The sequence below is a fragment of the Maniola hyperantus genome, chromosome 16 (assembly GCF_902806685.2).
Source record: "Maniola hyperantus chromosome 16, iAphHyp1.2, whole genome shotgun sequence".
NCBI lineage: Eukaryota > Metazoa > Arthropoda > Insecta > Lepidoptera > Nymphalidae > Maniola > Maniola hyperantus.
In genome coordinates, this window is record NC_048551.1 from 2,949,365 (window position 1) to 2,972,392 (window position 23,028).

A 23,028-nucleotide genomic window follows, 5' to 3' on the forward strand; every position below is an offset into this window, starting at 1 on the left:
CGAAACAAAAATACGGCAAAGCAAAATGGACCCTAATTAACCTTGAATTAAAGTCAAAAATTCAATGCCACTGATTTTAATTTCGCAACGTTTCCGCTTGGAGCGCTGGCTGTAGAGGTGTAGACAAACTTGAGCTTTAAAACAAGGCTGTTAAGATCCAGTTTACTATAACGCGTCAGTGTTTCGACACTCGAATACTATCAACGTTGGTGATGCCGCCTCTACACATAGGCCAACGCGTTGGCAAGCGCGCTGGCCCAGCCACTGGCCCAATGTGTAGAACGGGCGTTGGCGCATTGGCGGTAGGCATTTGAACGTTGGCTGGCGCGCTTGCGAGCTTGCCGCGCGGTGTCGGCAACATCAAAGGACACTTGTCGCAAGCTTGGCGCACGTTCCACACATTGGCCGCGCGATTAGTTTGCCTGGAGCAGCGGTCAAGAGTGCACGTTTTCTTCTTGCGGCGAATTAACACTTGATTAACTTGACGAAATGGCGAACATGAGTAACGAGAAAACATTTAAATTTCTTGAGCTCTATCAGAGTGAAAACTGCCTATGGAACCCAAAAAATAAGTATCATAAAAATAAAAATGTTGTAAGTATTAAAAGTGCTAAATAAATAAGGTTTCGACATGCCGTTTTCCTCACGATGTTTTACTCATAGAGCAGAAACAAAGAGGAGATGTTGTATTAAGATTTCCCTATGAAATATCGAGTGACATTTTGCGGGGTGAGGGGTTGTGGAACGCCGCCCACTTCTCAATTTTCCATCTGCGGGTTAGTAGCAAAACTACTCGCTTAGCGACCTAACATCGATATATTGATGTCACTACATAGTTCAGCTATCTCACACTAGATGTCAATAAGTGTAGAAATTACGTATAAAATTACTTACAAATGAAATGTGATACCATTCATAGCATCAGAACGTCTGTCTGAATAACTTTGACACGATAAAACACAACACTTCATCCTTTTGTTCTTAAAAACGCGAAAACACACCGATAATACGAGTCTCAATATATGTGAACCTGACGAACGCAGACAGCATACTAACTAAGGCCCCGCCCACAGTGATGACGTCAGGACCTAGTTGAAAATCACAGTGCACAGTTGCTTAGGCCAACTCCTCTTTGTTTCTGCTCTATGGTTTTACTTCACAAAGAGCATTCTACTTTATTATTATTTTAATATTATAAATGTGAAAGTGAGCGACTCAACATCCATTTTGAATCCGTCCGCACATTGACCCGAACCAAACCATACTGAACGACCTTCCAATGTGTGGATTACTCACAAGCGCGTTGGCAAGCGCACCGCCAGCGCGTTGGCGAATGCGCTGGCCTATGTGTAGAGGCGGCATGAGACGTATATACGAGAATAATCTCGTACTAAGCGTAATGAAGACAATTCAGCAGACCGTGAAATTACCATTTCCACACGTTTACCTAGGTATATTAAACACGACCTCTTGGGTACGAGTATGTTACTACTTATTAGAGTTAAAGAATAAGAACAAAGTAGAAAAGACCTATTTTAATCGTTATCATAATTCATAAGCTGTGATAGCCTAGTGGTTGCGACGTCCACCTATTCGGGAGGTACCGGCGCGTACGTAAAACGTCGCAGTAGCGACAGCAACGCGAGAGCAGTAGCAATGCGATTCATTTGCTGTCTCTCTTCTTCTTTTTCCTATTTTGCTTTGTGGCTATTGCTGTCTCTCTCTAGCCGCTGTTACGTGTGACGTTTGACAGCAGTGATCGCGAGATGTACGCCTGTCGCAAGCCTGTCGCGAGATACGTAATCACCGGGTTAGTACCTCTTACTTTTCGGAGGTGTATGAGTTTTAAGCACGATTTAAGCAATCAAATATCACTTGGTGACCTATGATGTTATAGAAAGTACTTAAAATCGAAGCATCTAGTATCTAAGATGTATCGTGCCAACAAAATAACGGATGGCTAAGATTAGTGATTAAATTAATATTACTATACGTAAACATCTTACGTAGATGCGACGTGATACAAACACTAAAGACATGCAAAATACATACTACACTTAAGAATAATTAATTAAATTACCATACTAATCCATACTAATATTATAAATGCGAAAGTGTGTCTGTCTGTCTGTCTGCTAGCTTTTCACGGCCTAACAGTTTAACCGACTTTGATGAAATTTGGTACAGAGCTGATATCCTGGGGAAGGACATAGGCTACTTTTTATCCCGGAAAATCAAAGATTTCTCACGGAATTTTTAAAAACCTAAGTCCAGGCGTACTAGTCTAGACTTAAGATTGATTTTTTAAACAGACTAAATTTGCATTAATTGCACTAAAGCGGTTAGTAGGACAAGTACTGATTCTGAGCACACCTAAATTTTGGACTTTCACATTTTCTTCTTAATAATGTAATATGAAAAGGACAGGCACAGTTTGACAATTTTAAATTTAGTTTAGAGCTGTCAAACCTCGTGATTTTAGCTGGCAGTCGCGGGCCTTATGCTTAAATTTGTAGCGTGCACTAAAGTTTACAGTAGATAAAATGTAAAATTCATGTTCTGTCCTTTTTAGCAATATTAAAAAGAAAAAGATACAGATACTCTAAATTTAGTTTAGAGAAAGACAACAGAATCAGTGCCACTGACAAACGGCCTTGTTCACAAAGTCGCTCAGCGAGCTATGGAGAGGGCTATGTTAGGACTTTCCCTGAGGGATAAGATCCGAAATGAGGAGATCCGCAAGAGAACCGAGGTCACCAAGCTGAAGTGGCAGTGGGCAGGTCATGCCTGTCGTAGAGGCGATGGCCGTTGGAGCCGTAAAGACCTTGAGTGGAGACCGCGTTTAAGCAAGCGTAGTGTGGTACACCCTCCAGCACGATGGACCGATGATATAAAGAGGCTGGCGGGAAGTGGCTGGAAGGAAGGCTGAGGACCGGGTGTGGACTGTGGTGGCGCTCTTTAGGGAAGGCCTATGTCCAACCGTGGACGTCCGCAGGCTGATGATGATGATGATGATAGTAAAGTGGCAGGCGACGGGTTTATCACAATCGGTACCTATACAAAGTACCTCTGAATTGATGGTTCTGTTGAGTTATTCGTGTAACAACTTCAATTTGGTGTAATATATCATTATTACTCCCTGGCCAGTGGTCATTATAAATGAATACTGATAGAGCAAAGTCACATTATGTCCTAGAACGGTATAGACAGATTGGCATAAACTCTTTACGCATGAAAATACGTGAAAATCATCATTTGGGCTACAAATAAATGTGACGACTATAGACAGCGTTATTGTAATACAAGTTAGAAACAAAAACATCTGAAAGAGATTTGGATTTTTCGAAAATGACGAAAGTTATTTTTAAAATCAACGGAATTCAGTATGAAGGTAAGTGCCTACGTAATCACTTTAAACCTCTATTAGATGATGCCCGCGACTTTATACGGAAAATTCCGAGGATTTTCCGAGATAAAAAGTAGCATGTTATGTCCGTTATCAGGACGCAAGCTATCTCTATACAAATTTTGTCAAGATCGATTAAAAGGATGGGCTGCAAAAAGATAACTGACAGAGACTTTTTGCATTTACTGAATTTTCGCATGTATCTAATAATATTTATACTTATGAATTGCGAAACCATGTATGAAACTCTACTGCTGGACATATAGGCCTTCCTGAAATTGCATCACCACATCCGGTCCTCTGCCTCTCTCATCCACCCACTTCCACCCACCTTTGTAGGATACACTACTGATTGATTTGCGATTGAAGCTCGAAACAATTCCAACTGCAAAAGTTTTGATTTAAAGCTTGTATGTTTTGGATGATGAATATTACAAATGAATAAACTGTTTCAACATAGTATTATACTATTCCCGCCCCGGGTTCGCTTGAAGGGCTGAAATTCTGAAATTTTTATCTTATTGTAATGTCTAATTGTATTGTAGGTATTAAATAGTTATCCGCGTTTAGAACCCTCGCGCTTCGCCTCGTAACTAAATTATCGTCACTACATATACTTTTTTTTTTAAAAGCTTTTATTAACAGTACAAACTCAACAACTAACAAAAAGAGTACTCTCTCTCTCTCCGGTCGTTCCTTTATTGCTGAAGATCGTGGTCCTGGCAACCTGCCCTCGAATGGATTAAATGTTTCCATCGGCTTCTGTCGGTGGCCATTTTCGCAATGTGATAAAATCCACAGCTGGACTGCTTTAGCTGGTCGGACCACCTAGTTGGTGAGCGGCCTCTCGGTCTTTTGCCCTCAGTGTTGCCCGTCACTATGAGCTTTTCTAACAAGAGTACAATTATAGTACCCAATTTAAATAAACGATTTAAATTTGGAATCCTCTCCCTGTTATAGAGGCCTAACCTAGATTCAATCCACATACAAAATCTTAAATCCCTGATTTAATTGCGTCGGCCAATAGTACTTATATCCTTTTATATGGGGTGGGTCAGTAATTAATTTTATAATATTAGGAATAGGTACACGTAATTTGGTTACTACGCAGCATCGTAATTCGTAGTGAATCAAAGTGTTTCAAAGTATCTAGTTAAATGAGTTAGAAAGGTACTCTTAAATTATAAAGGTTTCCGGTTACCTAAAAGGTTTGTAAATCAGTTTTGGTATAGATACTTACATGAAAGTTATCCATTTTGTTGAATAATTTATTTTTAGAATACTTACCGTTATTCAGACACTAAAACAATTTTTTTTTTCGGGATAAAAACTATCCTATATTATGTTAGCCTGGAGTGTTAGCTAAATAAGCCAAGTTTTCTCTGGTTTGACGTGTTTTAAAGTATGAAATACTTATGCTGCTTGCAAATAGCAACATGATCCCTTGATGTTTGTATAAAAAAAAGTTGGCAACCAAGCCAACGTCTGGCACACGCCAAATGGCTATGTACATGTTCGCCAAAACGCATTGGTCTAATGTGTACTCCAATGTTTAAATGCAGATAGCGGGAACTTTGACAAAAAAAATAACATTTTGGGTAAACAGCGCATTAAGGTTTTTTATTTTTACGTTTATTTATATTCACGGCTCTTGGGTGGCCAGGAGTATGGACTCTCAGCTCAGGGATTAAAAGACATCGGAAAACATCAGAAAGAAAAAATCTAAATCCACGCCGAAGAAGTCGCGACTCGTGTCTGTTTAGTACAGAGATAGCTTATATCCTGGAGATGGATATAGTCTACTTTTTATCCCAGAAAATCAAAAATTTGTCAAGGGATTTTTGAAAAACCGAAACTTACGCTAACGAATAGCGGGCATCATCTACCTAGTCTAAATATATAAAACTCGCTTATGCTTATGCGTTGATAGATCAGTCAGTCATTCAGCCAGTCAGTCAGTCAGTCACCTTTTCCTTTTATATGTGATTGACTGACTGACTGATCTATTAACGCACAGCTCAAACTACTGAACGGATCTAGCTGAAATTTGGCATGCCGATAGCTATTATGACGTAGGCATCCGCTAAGAAAGGATTTTTGAAAATTCAACCCCTAAGGGGGTGAAATAGGGGTTTGAAATTTGTGTAGTCCACACGGACGAAGTCGCGAGCATGAGCTAGTTAAATATAAATTGCAGCTGACGGCAGATATAGTCCGGATGTAACTTTGAACGAATACATAAGAACAGTGGCTGATCTGCGTGGCACTAAGGCGATGTGCCATGAAGGCGGATGTGGTGCTTGCATCGTTTCAATACGCGCCGCTTTGCCGCCGATGAACGAAGTGAAAACTTTTGCTGTCAATTCTGTAAGTACGTGACCGGTGACCACGCTCATCCGTGACTTTTAATACATATCAAAAATTGCGGAGCCGGCACTTTCGATAACTGCAAAGTGTCGCTACTAGATGGCATTAACAGTCGCTTCAGTACTGAATGAACAAACTTCGTCACTGACAGTAAGCGAACCGTAGCTTAGCCGTCAGAACGTCGGGCGCGATCCCAGGAGACGCAGGTTTGAATCCTGCCGGTTCCACTATTTTTGATAATATATTGTATTTAAAAATTATTTACAAATTTCCTTGAAGTGTGGGTAAAAATACTATAATAAAAAATTATAGATATCATATTTTAAAATCCAAAACCAGAAATCTTGGTTACATTTTTGTCATAACTCATAATATTTTCTTGATAAATATTGCAGGATAAAAGGTTGAAGTAAAATTCACCACAGTATTTAGTATAGGTACCCATCAGTACACATTATCCGTCACAATAAAATTTTCTAAATTATATTAAAGTTATCTTTATTTCCAGTGTTTAGTATCGGTTCTCTCTTGCCATGGTTGGGAAATCACGACTGTTGAAGGCATTGGGAACAAAACTATTGGATATCATGAAATTCAGAGTAGATTGGCAAAATTTAACGGAACCCAGTGGGGTTACTGCACCCCTGGTTGGGTCATGAATATGTATAGGTACCTACAGCTTTTTTATACTTATCCAACAATATTATAAACTTAGATACACACTTCCAAAGTGGAATGGAGTCGCGCCAAAGCGTCTTATTTTAAACTTTAAGCTTTACTTACTATGTCATAGAGGTGAGCCGAGAGAACGGAATTTGGTTTTACTGCTGGTGCTATTCCAAAGAAAATAAAGCTGAGTTTGAATTGTTACCACTCTATTCTGCAGAAGTGCGTTGCGCTTTAGAAACCTGATCAATGGCTTTATTGCTATAGCTTATTTTATTATAGAGTCCGGTGAAATAAGCTATCAAGTTGAAGGGAATTAGATAGATATTCCCATTACATACACTCGTTATAATTTTCTCGCACATTCGCGGTGAAAAATCAATCTTAATTTTGTAATGAACATAATCATAATCTTTTATTTCAGTTTATACACAGATAAGAATAAGGATATAAGTACAGAGGAAGTAGAAAATTCATTTGCTGGCAACATATGCAGGTGTACCGGTTACAGACCAATAGCTGATGCCTTCAAAAGCTTTGCAAAAGACGCCGATGATGATTTAAAAAACAAACTAGTTGACATAGAAGAAATGGCTAATTTTAAATGCTGTGGAGTTAGATGTACAGAAAACTGTAACCATAATAATGAAAGGAATGATAAAGTAATCGAAACGAATGCAAAAGAAGATGACTGGTGTGTTATAGAAAAGAGTAACAATAACATGCTTGCTATAAAAGGTGCAAATTATAAGTGGTTTAAGTTATTCAAGTTAAATGATGTATTTAAAACTATAGCTCAATGTGACGAATACAAATTGGTAGCAGGAAACACTGGGCAAGGTAAATCTCTTCTTAATATTACATATGCGAAAGTATGTTTATGTATTTTTTAAGCACGCTGCAACTGAGCTATAGATCAATGTAATTTTTGGATGGATATGGCTAAAGACCTGGAGAGTAATGTAGGCTACTTTTATCACAGAATACAAAAGGTTTCATTTTTCACGCCTTTGTCCTAAATCCCACAGCAACAGATCCACGTGATTTTTCGTATGGATATAGTTAAAGACATGAAGAATACCATAGGATACTTCTCATTTCGAAAAATATGAGATTTCCTACGGCAATTTTAGCAATTATATTACTAAAATTTGATATCGTGGCTAATTCTGTTGTAAGCAATCTCTTAAGTAAAACGCCGGGTCTATAATGCTACCCTTGAAAAAACATAGATCGAGATTTAGACCTGTTGATTCAGTTCAGTTTAGAAGTTTCAGTTAGTTTAGGAGCAGGTACAAAAGAATTAGCAACATTGCCCCATTTTGACGCCATTCAGGATGGTTCTGCTTCTGACAATTGGTTCATTGACCATCATTAATTTTTACAAATGTTTTGAGCATAAATAATTTTATAACTTATCGCGTCTGTATAAAGATCTTATTCGCTCTACAGGCGTAATAAAGTCTCAGTTCAGAAGTATTAATTGCTAATTTTGCCATAGTGACTTCTAAATTATGTCATACTGTAATTTAAACTGATATTCGAGTATGCTGGCTAATGAATAATTAATTTCAGGTGTGTACCATGTAACTGAATATCCGAAATGCGTAATAGATATATTCAGTGTAGCGGAATTGAAAGGGTACATTACGGATGTAAATCTAATATTAGGAGCTGGTATGACTTTGACGGAAATGATGGAAATTTTTGCAAAACTATCCACGGAAAACGAAGATTTTGCTTACTTGAAAGAATTTAACAGACATTTGGATTTAGTCGCGCATATTCCAGTGAGAAATGTAAGAACGTAAATATTTTAAGCCCATAATTCCTTCTTAAGAATTTAAAGCTTCAGTTGCTCAACGTATTAAGGATTTGTCTTTTGTTGTAGCTTTTTGAAGTAAAACTTCTTTAGGTGCACTTGAAAGATTGCTTAAAAGTAATTCAGATCTTTTTTTAGAGAAAATGGCCACCAAACATATCAGCTGTAAAGACCGCCATCTTTTATCGTTTCGGGATCAAGTATTTAATGCCATAGATTAAAATCTTTTTTTGCTGCTGGATATTGAAGACTCATTTCAAAAAATATAATCCCGCGCATGTTTATTTTTGCTTCATTTGCGCATCATCTTAACCTAACGCCAGACCATTACTGAGAACTGGTTTCTTTACGATGTTTTCTTCCACCGTTAAAGAATTGCTTAAACTTAACACACAACTTCGAAAGTCAGAAGTGTGTGGCCGGGTCGAACCTTGGACCCCTCGTATAGGAAGGAGGCTGTTGTAATTATTAGGCTATTACCACTTACCTAATGGTTGTTTTTTCAATGTACCTACCATTGAGAGAAGTTATTATAGGGCTCGCTCAGGCCTTAGGTTTTTAGCGCTTAGTTATTATAAGGGTATGGGGTGGGGGGCATCCCGCACACCCGCACGTAACCCGCACTATCCCGCACCGGGCTGTGCGTCGCGTACCTATAGTTTTATTTCATTAATATCATATAAGTAGGTTTCAGATTAATATCAATAAGTAGGTATATATTATTTACTTTCAGATCGGTACTATCGGAGGAAATTTATATTTGAAGCACGCAAATAACGAATTCCCGTCTGACCTTTTCTTGCTATTTGAAACTGTTGGAGGGATGATTACCGTAGGTAAGACGGGTTTTATTTCCGAATAAATAAATAATTGTTAACAAAAAAATTGTTACGGTTTTTTTAAACATATCTTTTATCCATTTAGAATGTAAATGACTTATTTTTTAGAATTTTCATAAAATTCTAAAAAATAAGCTTGTTGCAACTTTCTCCCAAAAAAAACTATTTTAAACAAAGTAGGTACCTACCTAGTACCTACTCTGACCTACTACCACTTTATGTGATCGAAGTGCCAACCCCATCGCAACTTATACGTATCTACCTACATACTAGATGATGCCCGCGACTCCATCCGCGTAGATTTAGGTTTTTAAGAAACCCCGTGAGAGGTTTTCCGGAATAAAAGTAGCCTATGTCCGTCACCAAATTTCGTCAAAATCGGTGAAACAGATTGGCCGTGAAAACTTAGCCGACAGATCATCATGATCAACCCATCGCCACGCCGGCCCACTATTGAGCACAGGTACGCTCAGAATAAGAAGGGTTGGAAGAGTCCACCACACCACACCGTACGAAGTCGTCGTGTGTCGTGTGTGTCGTGACTGCGTGCGCATACACACGTGACACGACGACGTCGTCGACTGAGTCGCCGGGTACTAGTTGACCGTACGTAATGGGATCTATAGAGCGCACTTTGACTTAGCTCACTAGTAGTACATGGAAGTTCTTTGGCTCACACTTAAGTTTCAGTTAAAACGAGATGGATTTATGCCAGCTATATAACGCTGTTCCGTTTTAACAGTGTGTTAAGTCTAAGCAAAGTCGAAGTAGGTACGCTCTATAGATCTCAGCCTTAGAGTATGGATTATTATTCTGGACAATATATTTTAGCTGAAGCTCCCAGCAAGCAAAGCACAATATCATTATTGGATTTTCTGAAATATAATATGAAACGAAAAGTAATATTAAACGTTGTGCTCCCGCCATTATCATGTTCTTGTAAGATCAAAACATATAAGGTGAGTACGTACTTTTTTATACTTTATTCCTACTTCAATGTTTTATAATACCTAGTGTACTAGTTGGTCCGCCCCGGCTTTGCCCGGATGGGTGTACGCATTCCACAGATAAATACGAATGCGATACAAAATGTGTGTGTTGAGTGATGTTTGTTGTGTGTGCGAAACAAAATAATCTAAGCCATTCCAGCACCTTGGGACCCCAAATGTTTATCAGTTTTCTGAACTATGTGCCCTGCCCATTGCCACTTCAGCTTCGCCACCCACTGCACAATGTCGGTTACCCTGATTCTCCTACAGGTCCCTACAGTACGCAGCCTAGAGTAATGTACATCGGCCTTTAGAATGATATTTCGGCTTTGTAGAGCGTTGTCTCTGTCACTCATACCTATATGACGTTTTGTCGGTCTAAACGACATAGACAGTGCTCTACAAATTTGATATCTCCTTCTAAAGGTCGATGTACATTACTTTCGGTCGCGTACTGTATTCATGTTTATATTGCTATTACAGATTATGCCTCGATCCCAGAACGCCCACGCAATCGTCAACGCTGGTATTCTATTCAAATTCAAACAAAACGATAACATTATTGAAAAAGCCACGATAGTCTTTGGCGGTATTTCACCCAACTTTGTTCACGCTGTTAAAACGGAGGGACAGTTAGTCAACAAAGATCCTTTCACTGATGAAACTTTGCAAATGGCTTTGAAAATTTTGCACGAAGAAATTAATCCCCTTGAAGCACCGCCGGAACCATCGGCGCAATATCGAAAATTGCTTGCTCTAGCTCTATTTTACAAGGTTGGTCTCCTTTATTAATTTTCTTCGCTAAAGATGGATCATAGAAGATGGAGCAAAAAATAAATAATAAGAAGCTGGTGAACAAAACGGTGTGATTGCACGGAATAAAAATTTCAGGGGGGGCAAAAACTGAATGAATTGATACTGTAATCAGTGTTTGCAGGCGGGTGCGAGTCCTAAGTAAATCCTAAGTAGGTAGTTGGCTAGTAATGCCTCCGCCTGCCACAAATCTTCTATAATATAAAAATGAATCACTAAATGTGTATAAACTCGAGAACAGCTGTACCGATTTCGCTAATTCATTTTTTCATAATATTCCTTGAAGTACGAAGATGGTTCTTACGGAGAGAAGTATTTAAAAAATTTGAATCGACTGTTAGGCAGAACGTAGTTCGCCAGGGCAGCTAGTTTTTTAATATTTATGTCATAAACCTTATCAATTTCTATTTTATAGAATGCAAAGCTTGTTTTTTGCTTGTCAGTTACCAGTTACTATTTATTAGCAGTCGGGTTTTTAGTTTTTTTAATTACGTAATTATATTTCCTGGTTTTTAGTGTAACTTTATAGTCGCGGTGAAATGTCTCGTAAAATTTATTAGCACTAAGATATTCAATTATGTATTACTAGCTTACGCTCGCGGCTTCGTCCGTGTGAACTACACAAGCTTCGAACCCCTATTTTAACCCTTAGGGGTTGAATTTTCAAAATCCTTTAGCGGGTGTCTATGTCATATTTGAAAAATTCCGTGGGAACTCTTTGATTTTTCGGGATAAAAAGTAGCCTATGTCACTCTCCAGGTCTTTATCTATACCCATGCAAAAAATTACGTCAATCCGGTGCACCGTCGCAACAACAAACCAATAAACCAATAAACTAACAAACAAACACACTTTTGCATTTATAATAAGGGTACTGATCACATGAACAGACCTACATATTTCATTGCAGGCGGTTTTAAGTCTGTGCCCTGAAGGCAAATTAAATGAAAAATACCGTTCGGGCGGCGGAGTGATCAAACGACAAACTTCGAAAGGGACGCAAACATATGACACAGACGAAACAATATGGCCGCTGAACAAACCCGTGCCCAAATTAGAAGGATTGCTCCAGTGTAGCGGGGAGGCCACATTCGCAAATGACTTGCCAAGTCAAACAGACGAAGTGTATGGAGCCTTTGTTACTGCTGATGTTATGCCCGGCAGCGTTATGGCCGGTTTTGATACTTCTGAAGCTTTTGTAAGTATTTAAAAAAAACATCTACAATTAGGTATCATCATGATCATCCCATCGCCAGCTCACTACAGAGCCACGGGTCTCCTCTCAGAGTGAAAGGGTTTTGGCCGTAGTCTATATATAGTCTGTAGTCGTATGTGCGGATTGGTAGACTTCACACACCTTTGAGAACATTATGGAGAACTCTTAAGTATGCAGGTTTCCTCATGATGTTTTCCTTCACCGTTAAAGCAAGTGATATTTAATTACTTAAAACACACATTATTCCGAAAAGTTAGAGGTGCGTGCCCGGGATCGAACCCCCGACCTCTGTTTAGAAGGCCTACGTCACTAGGCTATCACGGCAATTAGGTATATAGACTTTTAAAAACATGACCAAATAGAATTGAAAGAAGAAAAGAATTTCTAAGAACGTAGAGAAAAGAAAATGTTATTTCTTGGTTCTTTGAAAACCAGGCACACCTACAGCCTACAGGCCACCTATATCCATGTTAAATATAATTCTAACTGTGAAATTATATCGAAATATATAGATATTACTAGTTGATCCGCCCGTAGATAATGCCCGTAGCTTCATCCGCCTATTCAGCTTTTCCTAAAATTCCGTGGGTACTGTTTGATTTTCCGGGATAAAAATAAACCTACATACATATCTAGCTCTGTAACAAATATGTGATGCCCGCAACTTCATCCACGTGGATTTAAGTGTTTTTAAATTGACAGACAGACAGATACACTTTCGTATTTAAAATAATATTTGTAAGTAAAGTGTGGATTAAATTATTTCTTAGGTAATAAGTAAATTTGAAACCTAATGTTTTATTTTTGTAGACGATTCAAGGTGTCACAGCATTTTATACGGCCAAAGACATACCAGGGGAGAATAACTTCACTCCAACCGAAATTCCAATCATACAATCAAAAGAAGAGATCTTATGCTCTAAAGAAGTAAAATTTCATGGACAACCAGTTGCAATCATAGTAGCTAATAGAGAAAAGGTTGCCAACCGTGCAGCTAAATTGGTAAAAGTTAAATATGAAACAGCGTCTCCTAGAACACCTTTACTAACTGTAAAAAACGTTTTGTCATCACCAGATATAGATAAAAGAGTAACATCTGATGTAATCATTGCACCGACTGATGTCGGTAATGATACTAAAGCAGTGATTAGTGATGAATTGGTTTTTGAAACGCAATATCATTACTACATGGAACCGCAGACGTGTGTCGCTAGACCCACGGAAGATGGCTTAGATGTGTTCTCGTCGACGCAATGGCTAGATTTGACTAATATTGCTGTAGCCAAATGCCTAAATGTTCCTGTGAATAGGTAAATTCCAAAATACAAATTGTGATAAGATTTTAAGTAATTTAGTGTATTCGCCAGTCGTAAGGTCATAATTACCTCCTCCTTCACCTTAGCGGTTTGTATCAGAAACGTCGAGCAAAAACGTTTCGTGTAGTAGAGTAGATTTGATGTCTACCACTTATGGATGTCAACTTTCATGACGGTATCTCGCTGTTCTGTGGTAGAATGTCGAAAATGTTGAAATCTTGTTTTTAGGGTTCCGAATCTAGAGAAAAAAGGAACCCTTATAGGAGCATATTTTGTTGTCTGTCTCTCTGTCAAGACCCGCCAAAAGAATCAAAACTTATAGGTACCTACTTCCCGTTGACCTGCAATCATGAAATTTGGCAGACAGCAATATTTATTTATAGACAAGTATAGGGAAAATTCCGGAAAACTTGAATGTGGGGTTATATTGCAAAAAAAGTGTTATTTCTTGTACGATGGTACGGAACCCTTTATGTGGGAGTCCAACTCGCACTTGACCGGTTTTTGTTTCAGTGTAAATGTCATAGTAAGAAGAGTAGGTGGGGCATACGGAGGCAAAATAACCAGATCTGCTCAAATCGCTTGCGCGGCTGCTATTGTGACACGTATCCAAGGAAAAACATGCAGATTCATTCTACCTATAGAAGATAATATGAGAGTTGTTGGGAAAAGGGCCCCCACATATTGCAAATTCGAAGTAAGGATAATAAAACATATTTCATATTATTAATATTTCTGGAATTTCTCTATTTGATAGAGTTCCAATGAATTCCTTTCAAGCACAATAATAAAATAAATATATCGTCGGTCTACGATACCAAGTTTTTTGTATAGTCCATACAAAATGACTCCTCACGCACCATTTTAACTCTATGCTTCAACTGTCATCTCAAAAGTACGGTTTACCCTTAAAATAAGGACTAAACTCATACTTTTGACACGAAGTTTCCAACAAAAAGTTGAAATGTCGCGTGAGGAGTTAAATTTTACGCGTTACATATAGTACGGTAGCGGTAGTAGGTCTACCGATATATTTTATGTTGTAATAGTTATATTACAGAATACTTGACTGTACCTCCCACTTTCCAGGTACAGAAAAATCACTTCACGAAGACGGTTAAATAAATAGCAACTATTTGTAACGAACGTAATAAAATACAATTCAACCCACATAACGCTGCGGCCTAGATAAACGCCTCTCAATAGCGTATTTCTTATATATATATATCTCTCTCTCTCTCTCTCTCTCTCTCTCAGGAAAGATAAAAGTTATTCGGTAGCCGTAGGTATAGTTCTCGGACCGATCCTAGAATTCTAAATATGACAATATAAATAGCTTCTACTACTTTTCATATTAGAAAGGCGTGTCGCTGACGCTCAGTGCTTAACTCACTGCAATTCAGCTCGTATAGCGCTGCGGCCTAAAATTTTTTACTGATTTAATTTTTTCAAACGCATAAAACTCCGAAAAGAGAGGTGCGTGTCGGGCCTCGCACGATCAAATTCTAGAACCTCTGAATGAATAGAAGACCAATCTGAATCTTAACGATTGGACTATCACGGCTCCATCACTAGGCTGACAAAATTACGAAATTGTAATTATATTTCCATAGGCAGGTGTGAACAAAAATGGAGAGATCCAGTACCTCAATATAATGTACTACCAAGACAACGGGTGTTCGAACAATGAAACAATAACTCAGATGACCATACGTCATTTCCCCAACTGCTACGAGTCCAAACGTTGGCGCATCGAAGCGTTCAGTGCAGTTACTGACACACCCTCGACTACCTGGTGTAGAGCTCCTGGTTTGTACTCTTTTAATATCACATGACTGCCCAAAAAAAGTGTACCTACTGTTTTCAAGGTTCATGCTTGTATGTATGTATGTGAGCTTCTAGGTTCTGCTATATCGTTAGAATCCTTACATCATCAGTGACACATCACTACCCATATTATAAATGCGAAATGTGTTCGTTTGTTGGTTTGTTGGTTTATTGATTTGTTGGTTTGTCCTTCAATCACGTCGCAAAAGAGCAACGGATCGACGTGATTTTTTGCATGGGTATAGTTTAAGACCTGGAGAGTAAGATCTTTTTATCCCGGAAAATTAAAGAGTTCCCACGGGATCTTTACAACCTAAATCCACGCGTACGAAGTCGCGGGCATCAGCTAGTCTGGCTATAGTTTTTTGAATAAAAAAACAATATGGCAGAGCAGTCGTATTTTTCTTTTTTTAAATTACTACTTGTTATTTTTATTCTTTCTCCTAACATCGTCATCGTCAACCTACAGATGCCCACAGCTTGATAAACACCTCTTGTAGGGACTTCCACACGCTACTGTCTTGCGCTACCTTTTTATTTTTTACCGTGTTTCTTCTTTTTATTTCTTATTTGCCAAATACCTGTATCTGACTTCTAAAATACCTTCTCTAGGTTTGCTAGTGTACGAGTCAGGGCTATTAATATAAAAAAGTTTTTAATCAAATGGCTTGTTTTGAACGGTCTGTTAATTATTTTAAGCCAATTAGAATGCCTCCGTAATCAGTTTTTTAGTTTTTATTAGAACACTCGTAATTATATCGAAACCTATAGTAACAATTATTTCGTCTTCTCAACAACAATATGCTCTTTGAAGCACGAAAGAAAAGTATATGCTTTGGTCAACATGGTGTCACAAGTTCAATCGATTGTTATAACTTAAGTACTCGTACATATAATCTATCTGAAGTAGGCGTTGCCACCCTCATGTTTATTTTCTCAATCTCCATAAAGCAATTACTGGATAAGTAAGGATTAAAAATGTTTACGCCAAATTAGTCTACTAGTTATGTCTGTACTAAAATCCCACTTAAGTACAAAATTTACTGTCTTTCCTCGCTGATATAAAAAGTTTTAGGTAAGTATTTAGATGATTAAGTTTTAATAAAAATTTCAGCATCGACCGAAGGTCTCGCAATTACGGAATATTTAATGGAAAAAATAGCTCATGATCTAAGTAAGGACCCGATAGAAGTTAGACTGGCGAACATGAAAAAAGACGGCAACCCTATCCCAGAACTAATAGACCAATTGAAAAAAGATTCTAGCTACGAAAGCAGATTGGAAGATGTAAAAAAGTTCAATGATGACAACCGATGGAGAAAACGGGCGCTTAAATTAATGCCGATGACGTATGAACTGTTTTACTTCGGCCCTTTTAACTGTCTGATCTCAATTTATCATGCAGATGGTACGGTGGCTGTTACCCATGGTTGCACTGAAATGGGTCAAGGAATTAATACAAAAACAGCTCAAGTCTGCGCCTATGCTTTAGGTATTCCTTTAGAAAAAGTTACTATTAAACCAAGCACGAGTTTCACATCCCCGAATAGTATGGCAACTGGTGGTAGCATTGGAAGCGAATGTATTGCATACGCTGCTTTGAAAGCTTGTGACATAATAAAGGATCGTTTAAAACCCATCAGAGAGAAATTGGGAAATCCTTCATGGGAGGAACTCGTGAAAGAAGCGTTTCTTTCTGGAGTGTACTTACAAGCGTCCTACATGTTTTCTATGGAAGAACCTGTGCAGAATTACGATATTTATGGTGTTATTGCTTTAGAGGTCGAAGTAGACATTTTGACTGGAAACCACGATGTACTAAGAGTTGATCTACTTGAAGATACTGGGAGAAGTTTAAATCCTGAGATTGATATTGGACAGGTAATTTAATTTAAAAAAAACCGACGAATTGAGAACCTCCTCCTTTTTTGAAGTCGGTTAAAAATTACTAGCTGCTCTGGCGAACTTCGTACCGCCTAAAAGTCGATTCTTTTTCAGGATTTTTTTAAAATTTTTCTCTCCGTAAGAACCATCCCCGTACTTCAAGGAATATTATGAAAAAAGAATTAGCGAAATCGGTTCAGCTGTTCTCGAGATTTGCGATCAGCAACACATTCAGTGATTCATTTTATATATATAGAGATTATAAAAACCAGCTTATGCTCGCGACTTCGTCCACGTGGACTACAAAAATTTCGAACCCTTATTTCACCCCCAAATGAAAAATCAAAAATCTTTTGGTTTTTGATTTTTTCATTTTGGACCGTGAAAGCTAGCAGACAAACAGGCAGACATACTTTCGCATTTATACTTAATATTTGTATGAAAAAAATATTTTCACAATTGTTTTAGATCGAAGGGGCCTTCGTAATGGGTCTAGGTTACTGGACGTCTGAGAAAATCGTGTACGATGATAAAACTGGGAAGTTGCTCACTGACCGGACGTGGACGTATAAACCTCCGGGAATTAAAGATATTCCGGCGGATTTCAGGATTTACTTCCGGCGAAACTCCGGCAATGAATTCGGAGTTTTGCAATCGAAAGGTAAAGCTTTTTTTTTTAAATAGAGATAGCGAGCAAACGAGCTGGCGGGTCACCTGATGTTAAGTGATTACCGCTGCCCATGAACATTTGCAGCACCAGAGGAACCGCCGATGCGTTGTAGCCTTTTAGGAATTTGGTGGTCCGCCCCTTGAATAACCCCATGTTGTAATGTATAGGGAACACCGCCGAGGAGAGTTGATTCCACAGTTTGCATGTGCGTGGATGAAAGGATCTGGCAAAACGGATGGTCGAAGTGCTCCAGAAACCCAGGTGGTGAGGGTGGAATTGATTGCGGTGGCGTGCGGTGCGGTTGTAGAAAAAGGAGGGTGGAATGAGATCAAACAACTCTTCGGAACACTCTCCATTATAGAGGCGGTAGAACGCGCAAAGAGAGCTTACGTCTCTGCGGTGTTCCAGGCTTTCCAACGAGCCGGTTAGCTTGCTCCCTATTATCCCCTTCCATTGCATTCAACTACGAAGGCCTTGAACTCGTGTGTATCACTCATTCTGATCCTGGCAGAAAACCAGCTGTAGCGCTCAGGTTTCCATCGTCAAATCTGAAACTCATAATCCCATTTCATAGTATTCGGGAGCATCATCAGATACTAAGTTCTTTGCAGGTTTCCTTATCTCCAAAGAAAAAAAGGAATTCTTATTGCCCAATTACTTCGTTCATTCTGTCAAGACCCGTCAAGGGAATCAAAAGCTGTAGGGTACTTTCCGTTGACCTAGAATCAGTAGGCAGGAGACTTATAGCATAAATAAAGGGAAAATCTGAAAACTGCGAATTTGTGGTTACATCACAAAAAAATTAAAAAGTGTTATTTCTAGTACATAGTACGGAACCCTTCGTGGGCGAGTCCGACTCGCACTTGACCGTTTTTTTTTCATCACAGCCACAGGGGAACCAGCTTTTTGTCTAGCGGCGGTTATAACACACGCGTTGCGCGAAGCGGTACGTATGGCCCGCTTGGATGCTGGCTGTGATGACGCTTGGGTACATATTGGTAAGTATACAAGAATCCATTAATAAAAAATACTACCTAATTACCTATAGGTATTTGCTGGTTAAGTGACCCAAAGGTAATTTTGGCCTTCAACACCAGAGGTCACCTCAATTCATTGTTCGAATCTTGTGAAGATCTGTAAAGCCCCAAAAATTCGACAAACTTCTGGTTTATTTTCATCCACAATATTTATAAGGAAAAGCTGACTGACTGATCTATCAACACAGCTCAAACTACTGGACGGATCGTGCTGAAATTTGGCATGCAGAATGCTGATAGCTATTATGACGTAGACATACGCTAAGATATTTTTTTTTGAAAATTTAACCCTTAAGTAGGTACGTTAAATAAGGATTAGAAGTTCGTGTAGACTACGCGGATGAAGTCCCGGGCACAATCCAGTTTTAAACATTGAACAAATGGTTTTAAATAAAAAATAAAATTGACATTTTTTATTCCAGGTTATCCTTGTACAACGGAAAACATATTTATGGCTGTGGAACACAAACTTGAGCACTTCAAATTGAAATAAACTACAACTGCACTGCACTGCACCATCGCTTGCATAAAATATTTTTATAACATTCAAATAACCAGGAAACTAGTTCTGTTGTTCAAAATAAATAATGGAACACGTCCTATAGAATTACCTCGGCGTATATCAGCTGATTGTTTATAGCAGTCTATTTTATGCCGATACAACATCGTAATACTTACCTCTCAGAGTGAGAAGGGTTTTGGCCATAGTCTACCACGCTGGCCATGTGCGGATTGGTAGACATTGGTTACACCTAGGGTTGCCATAACTCCTAGGTACCAATACGGGACGTTTTCTCCTCCGATGCCCAAAGCCACATATACACTACACATAGCATGCATGTGTAAATGATCTCAATCGTTTCAAAAGTATAAAATAAAAAAATAAAATGATTGAATCAATTTTTTTTATATTTATTGTAAATTTATTTTTTCGCCAAGTCATATTTAGAAATTGATTTTACTTTTGCAATAAATTCTTTTTCTTTTTTATATGTATAATTTTTATATATTATTTTAAAATTGTGTGAGCGGTCGGCCCGTAGGCCTCTCATGCGCGCGTTCCCGCACATCGCCACTGCCGAAGACGGTCGCCAGCGCCACTCACCTGTATTTTCGTATTTTGTCGAAATACGGGACAAAACCGGGGCATGTATTAATACGGGACGGGATGGTCAAATACGGCAACAGTCCCGTATATACGGGACGTATGGCAACCCTAGTTATACCTATACTTATTTATATTTTTCTTTTTAGTATAAATGCTTTGTAATTTATATTCACTCACTAATTAAAATTACTTACAAAAAAATACTGCTTTAGAGTGTTTTGTTTCCGATAACAATACTAGACTACTAATACTCCTTGAAATCTAATAACTGTGTATTTTGTAAAACAATAGTAGTTTTGAAGTTGTTTAGAAACAAGGCCGAGTAGGCGTCTATGTTTTGTTTCTTTTATAAAGACTTTAAAAACGATATTGGAAAACAATTCGTATAAAATATTCAAAACACCGCCCCATTCGTCAATTCCACTTGAACTAATAAAAGAATCATACCTTCAATCCTTCGTGAGGGAAAAATACACTCGCCATTCGGAATATTAAGTTATTTGATTATAGCCAGAGAGACCAACTTGAAAATAATGTTAGGATACCTTTTAGAATATAATAGAAATACATTTATTGGTTGATCCATCATCCCACAAACGATAAACACAAATATTTACAAAAAACATTTATTACTTTATATGTAAATCCTAATATTATTAGGTTGAATTCTCTGTGTTAACTGTGATAGCCTATAGTGGTTAAGGCGTCAGCCTCCTATTGGAGAGGTCAGGGGTTCGATCCCGGGCACGCACCTCGTAACTTTACTTTACTCGGAGTTATGTGCGAATATATAATAAAAAATATAAATTTAATTTTAAAAGTTAGAGATCCCCGCGGCAATTATAATTTGGTTATAAAATGAGGCAGTAAAAATTCTAGTCATCTACGCTACCCCTATCAGGTTTGCACGTCTTGATCATAAAAACCACTCGAGTGCAAAATATGATGATGCAGTCCTTTGACCTTCGTCAGAAAGATCGATTCATAGCAAAATTATACTTTCGTGAAAATTCCTTTATTTGTATCGGTATTTTTTAACTCATAAAAAAAATATCGAATACAGCTTTTGTACCATCATCTATATTTTTCATGGTTTAATGCATACTTCAATACTAATATTATAAACTAGAGGATCCGCGTAACTTCGTCCGGAGAAGGACATAGGCTACTCTTTATCCCGGAAAATTAAAAAGTACCCACGGGATTCTTAAAGGCTCATCCGTTTAACTGATTTATATGAAATTTGGTACAGAGGTAGCTTGCATCCCGGACATTAACATAGGCAACTTTTTATCCCGGAAAATCTGTAAGAGTTCCCACGGGATTTTTAGAAACCCAAATCTACGCGGACGAAGAAAGTAAGACGTAGTATTCCATAAACACTATTTCGGTTAGCCTCATTCCCTAAACGGATTAAATGGCTACTTAAATATGGATCATAGCATATCAAAAGCTTAAACCAATTTAGGAGAGATTAGACCCTTTGAAATAGTACTTAATGAACACATAAAGAGATTGTTGACTGAACATAATTATGGATTTAATAGAGAGTAATTATTGCTATAGCTGTCATAGTGTATCATAGTTCAGTATATCAATTTTTATTGATAAACTAGCTTGTGCCCGCGACTTCGTCCGTGTGGACTGCACAAACTTCAAACCCTTATTTTACCCTCTAAGGAGTTAAATTTTCAAAAACTCTTTTTAGCGGATGTCTACGTCATGGCTATCTGCATGCCTTTCAGCCCGATTCGTACAGTACTTTGAGTTGTGCGACAGATAACGTCGTCAAGAGCTTTCTAAGCCTTAAGCAGAGCTTTAAGCATTATTAAATACTAGCTGATGCCCGCAACTTCGTTCGCGTGGATAAAGTTTTTGAAAATCCCGTGCGAATTCTTTGATTATCCGGGATAAAAAGTACTATATGTCTTAAACTATACCCATGCAAAAAATCATGTAGATCTGTCGCTCCGTTGCGACGTGATTGAAGGACCAACCAATAAACCAACAAATAAATACACTTTCGCATTTATAATATGGGTAGTGATCACTTGATTTAACGGTGAAGGAAAACACTGTGAGGAAACCTTCATAGCTGAGTGGTCTACATAATAGGTAGACTTCGCATGCCTTTGAGAATAAAGGGTTGTGAGGTGTGGTAGGGAGTGGCAGACACTTTTTAGATGTCATCACTACACCTGGCTACCGTCATTTGGCTGGCTGGCAGCTATTGAGAAAACTTCGCAGCTGCCACACAACAACATTAAAATTTGGAACGCAGTGGAGAATCCTCCTGATCTTGCACGAACAATCCCTACCGAACAATCTTCTTGTGAACATCTTCCATCATTGTAGGTATATAACATTATAAGGCTCGCGAGCCATTCTTTATCGTAAATAGCATAAGAATTGTATAGTGTAAAATAAACTCATACATCATTATAGTAGCTTGTCCTTCATTGCACCAACCCTCTTGCTACAGTTGTAGGCGCCCTACCAGTTCCGCTTGCCGAGATTCGACCATCACTCAAAGACCTTACGACACCTACACAATACACATCCAAGGGTCCTTCAACAGACGTGACCTGCCCATTGTCACTTCAATTTACCTTAACGTTCATACTTCGGACCATATGACCCAGATTCATTTATAGCAAGAAAAATTTCTCTTCACTTTTTCACTTCAACTATTTTTTTACAATGATCTAAGGTTTCACATTTGTTTCAAATCTTAAGAAAAGGGGTTTCCCTTTTATTTCAAATCTTGTGGCGGATTTTTTAATAACGTCTAAGTACAGAACAGATTTTTAAAGAAATTCTCAAATTTACCTGTGTGAATTATGGACACATATACCTACCGTTTCCTACACGTCTAGTATCCATTTAACCAGCGAGAACTTTAAGAACTGCTGCTTAAAATTAATTGAGTAAAATGTTATTGTCTTTAAAATCAATTTATATTCAATTTAAACCATAGTACTTACGAAATTCCTGAAACCAGAACATAATATAGTCATAGGAGTACTTGTATTACAGTTTTTTGTTTTTTTTTACTTCAAACCAATTTA

At 38.2% G+C, this 23,028-nt stretch overlaps 1 protein-coding gene across 1 annotated transcript in view; it reads left to right on the forward strand.

Moving 5' to 3' along the window:
• Positions 1-3,211: 3,211 nt before the first annotated feature.
• Positions 3,212-23,028, forward strand: part of LOC117989596 (uncharacterized) — a 37,426-nt gene continuing 17,609 nt past the window's right edge. Inside the window, exons 1-16 of the mRNA XM_069503934.1 lie at positions 3,212-3,391; positions 5,604-5,773; positions 6,282-6,442; positions 6,864-7,279; positions 8,015-8,238; positions 8,995-9,097; positions 9,932-10,059; positions 10,573-10,863; positions 11,813-12,100; positions 12,929-13,428; positions 13,948-14,131; positions 15,048-15,243; positions 16,376-17,142; positions 17,614-17,806; positions 18,703-18,813; positions 19,275-19,339. Of these exons, the coding sequence (XP_069360035.1) occupies positions 3,349-3,391; positions 5,604-5,773; positions 6,282-6,442; positions 6,864-7,279; positions 8,015-8,238; positions 8,995-9,097; positions 9,932-10,059; positions 10,573-10,863; positions 11,813-12,100; positions 12,929-13,428; positions 13,948-14,131; positions 15,048-15,243; positions 16,376-17,142; positions 17,614-17,806; positions 18,703-18,813; positions 19,275-19,339 (3,840 nt within the window). The 5' untranslated portion in view covers positions 3,212-3,348. The remainder of the gene's footprint in view (positions 3,392-5,603; positions 5,774-6,281; positions 6,443-6,863; positions 7,280-8,014; positions 8,239-8,994; positions 9,098-9,931; positions 10,060-10,572; positions 10,864-11,812; positions 12,101-12,928; positions 13,429-13,947; positions 14,132-15,047; positions 15,244-16,375; positions 17,143-17,613; positions 17,807-18,702; positions 18,814-19,274; positions 19,340-23,028) is intronic.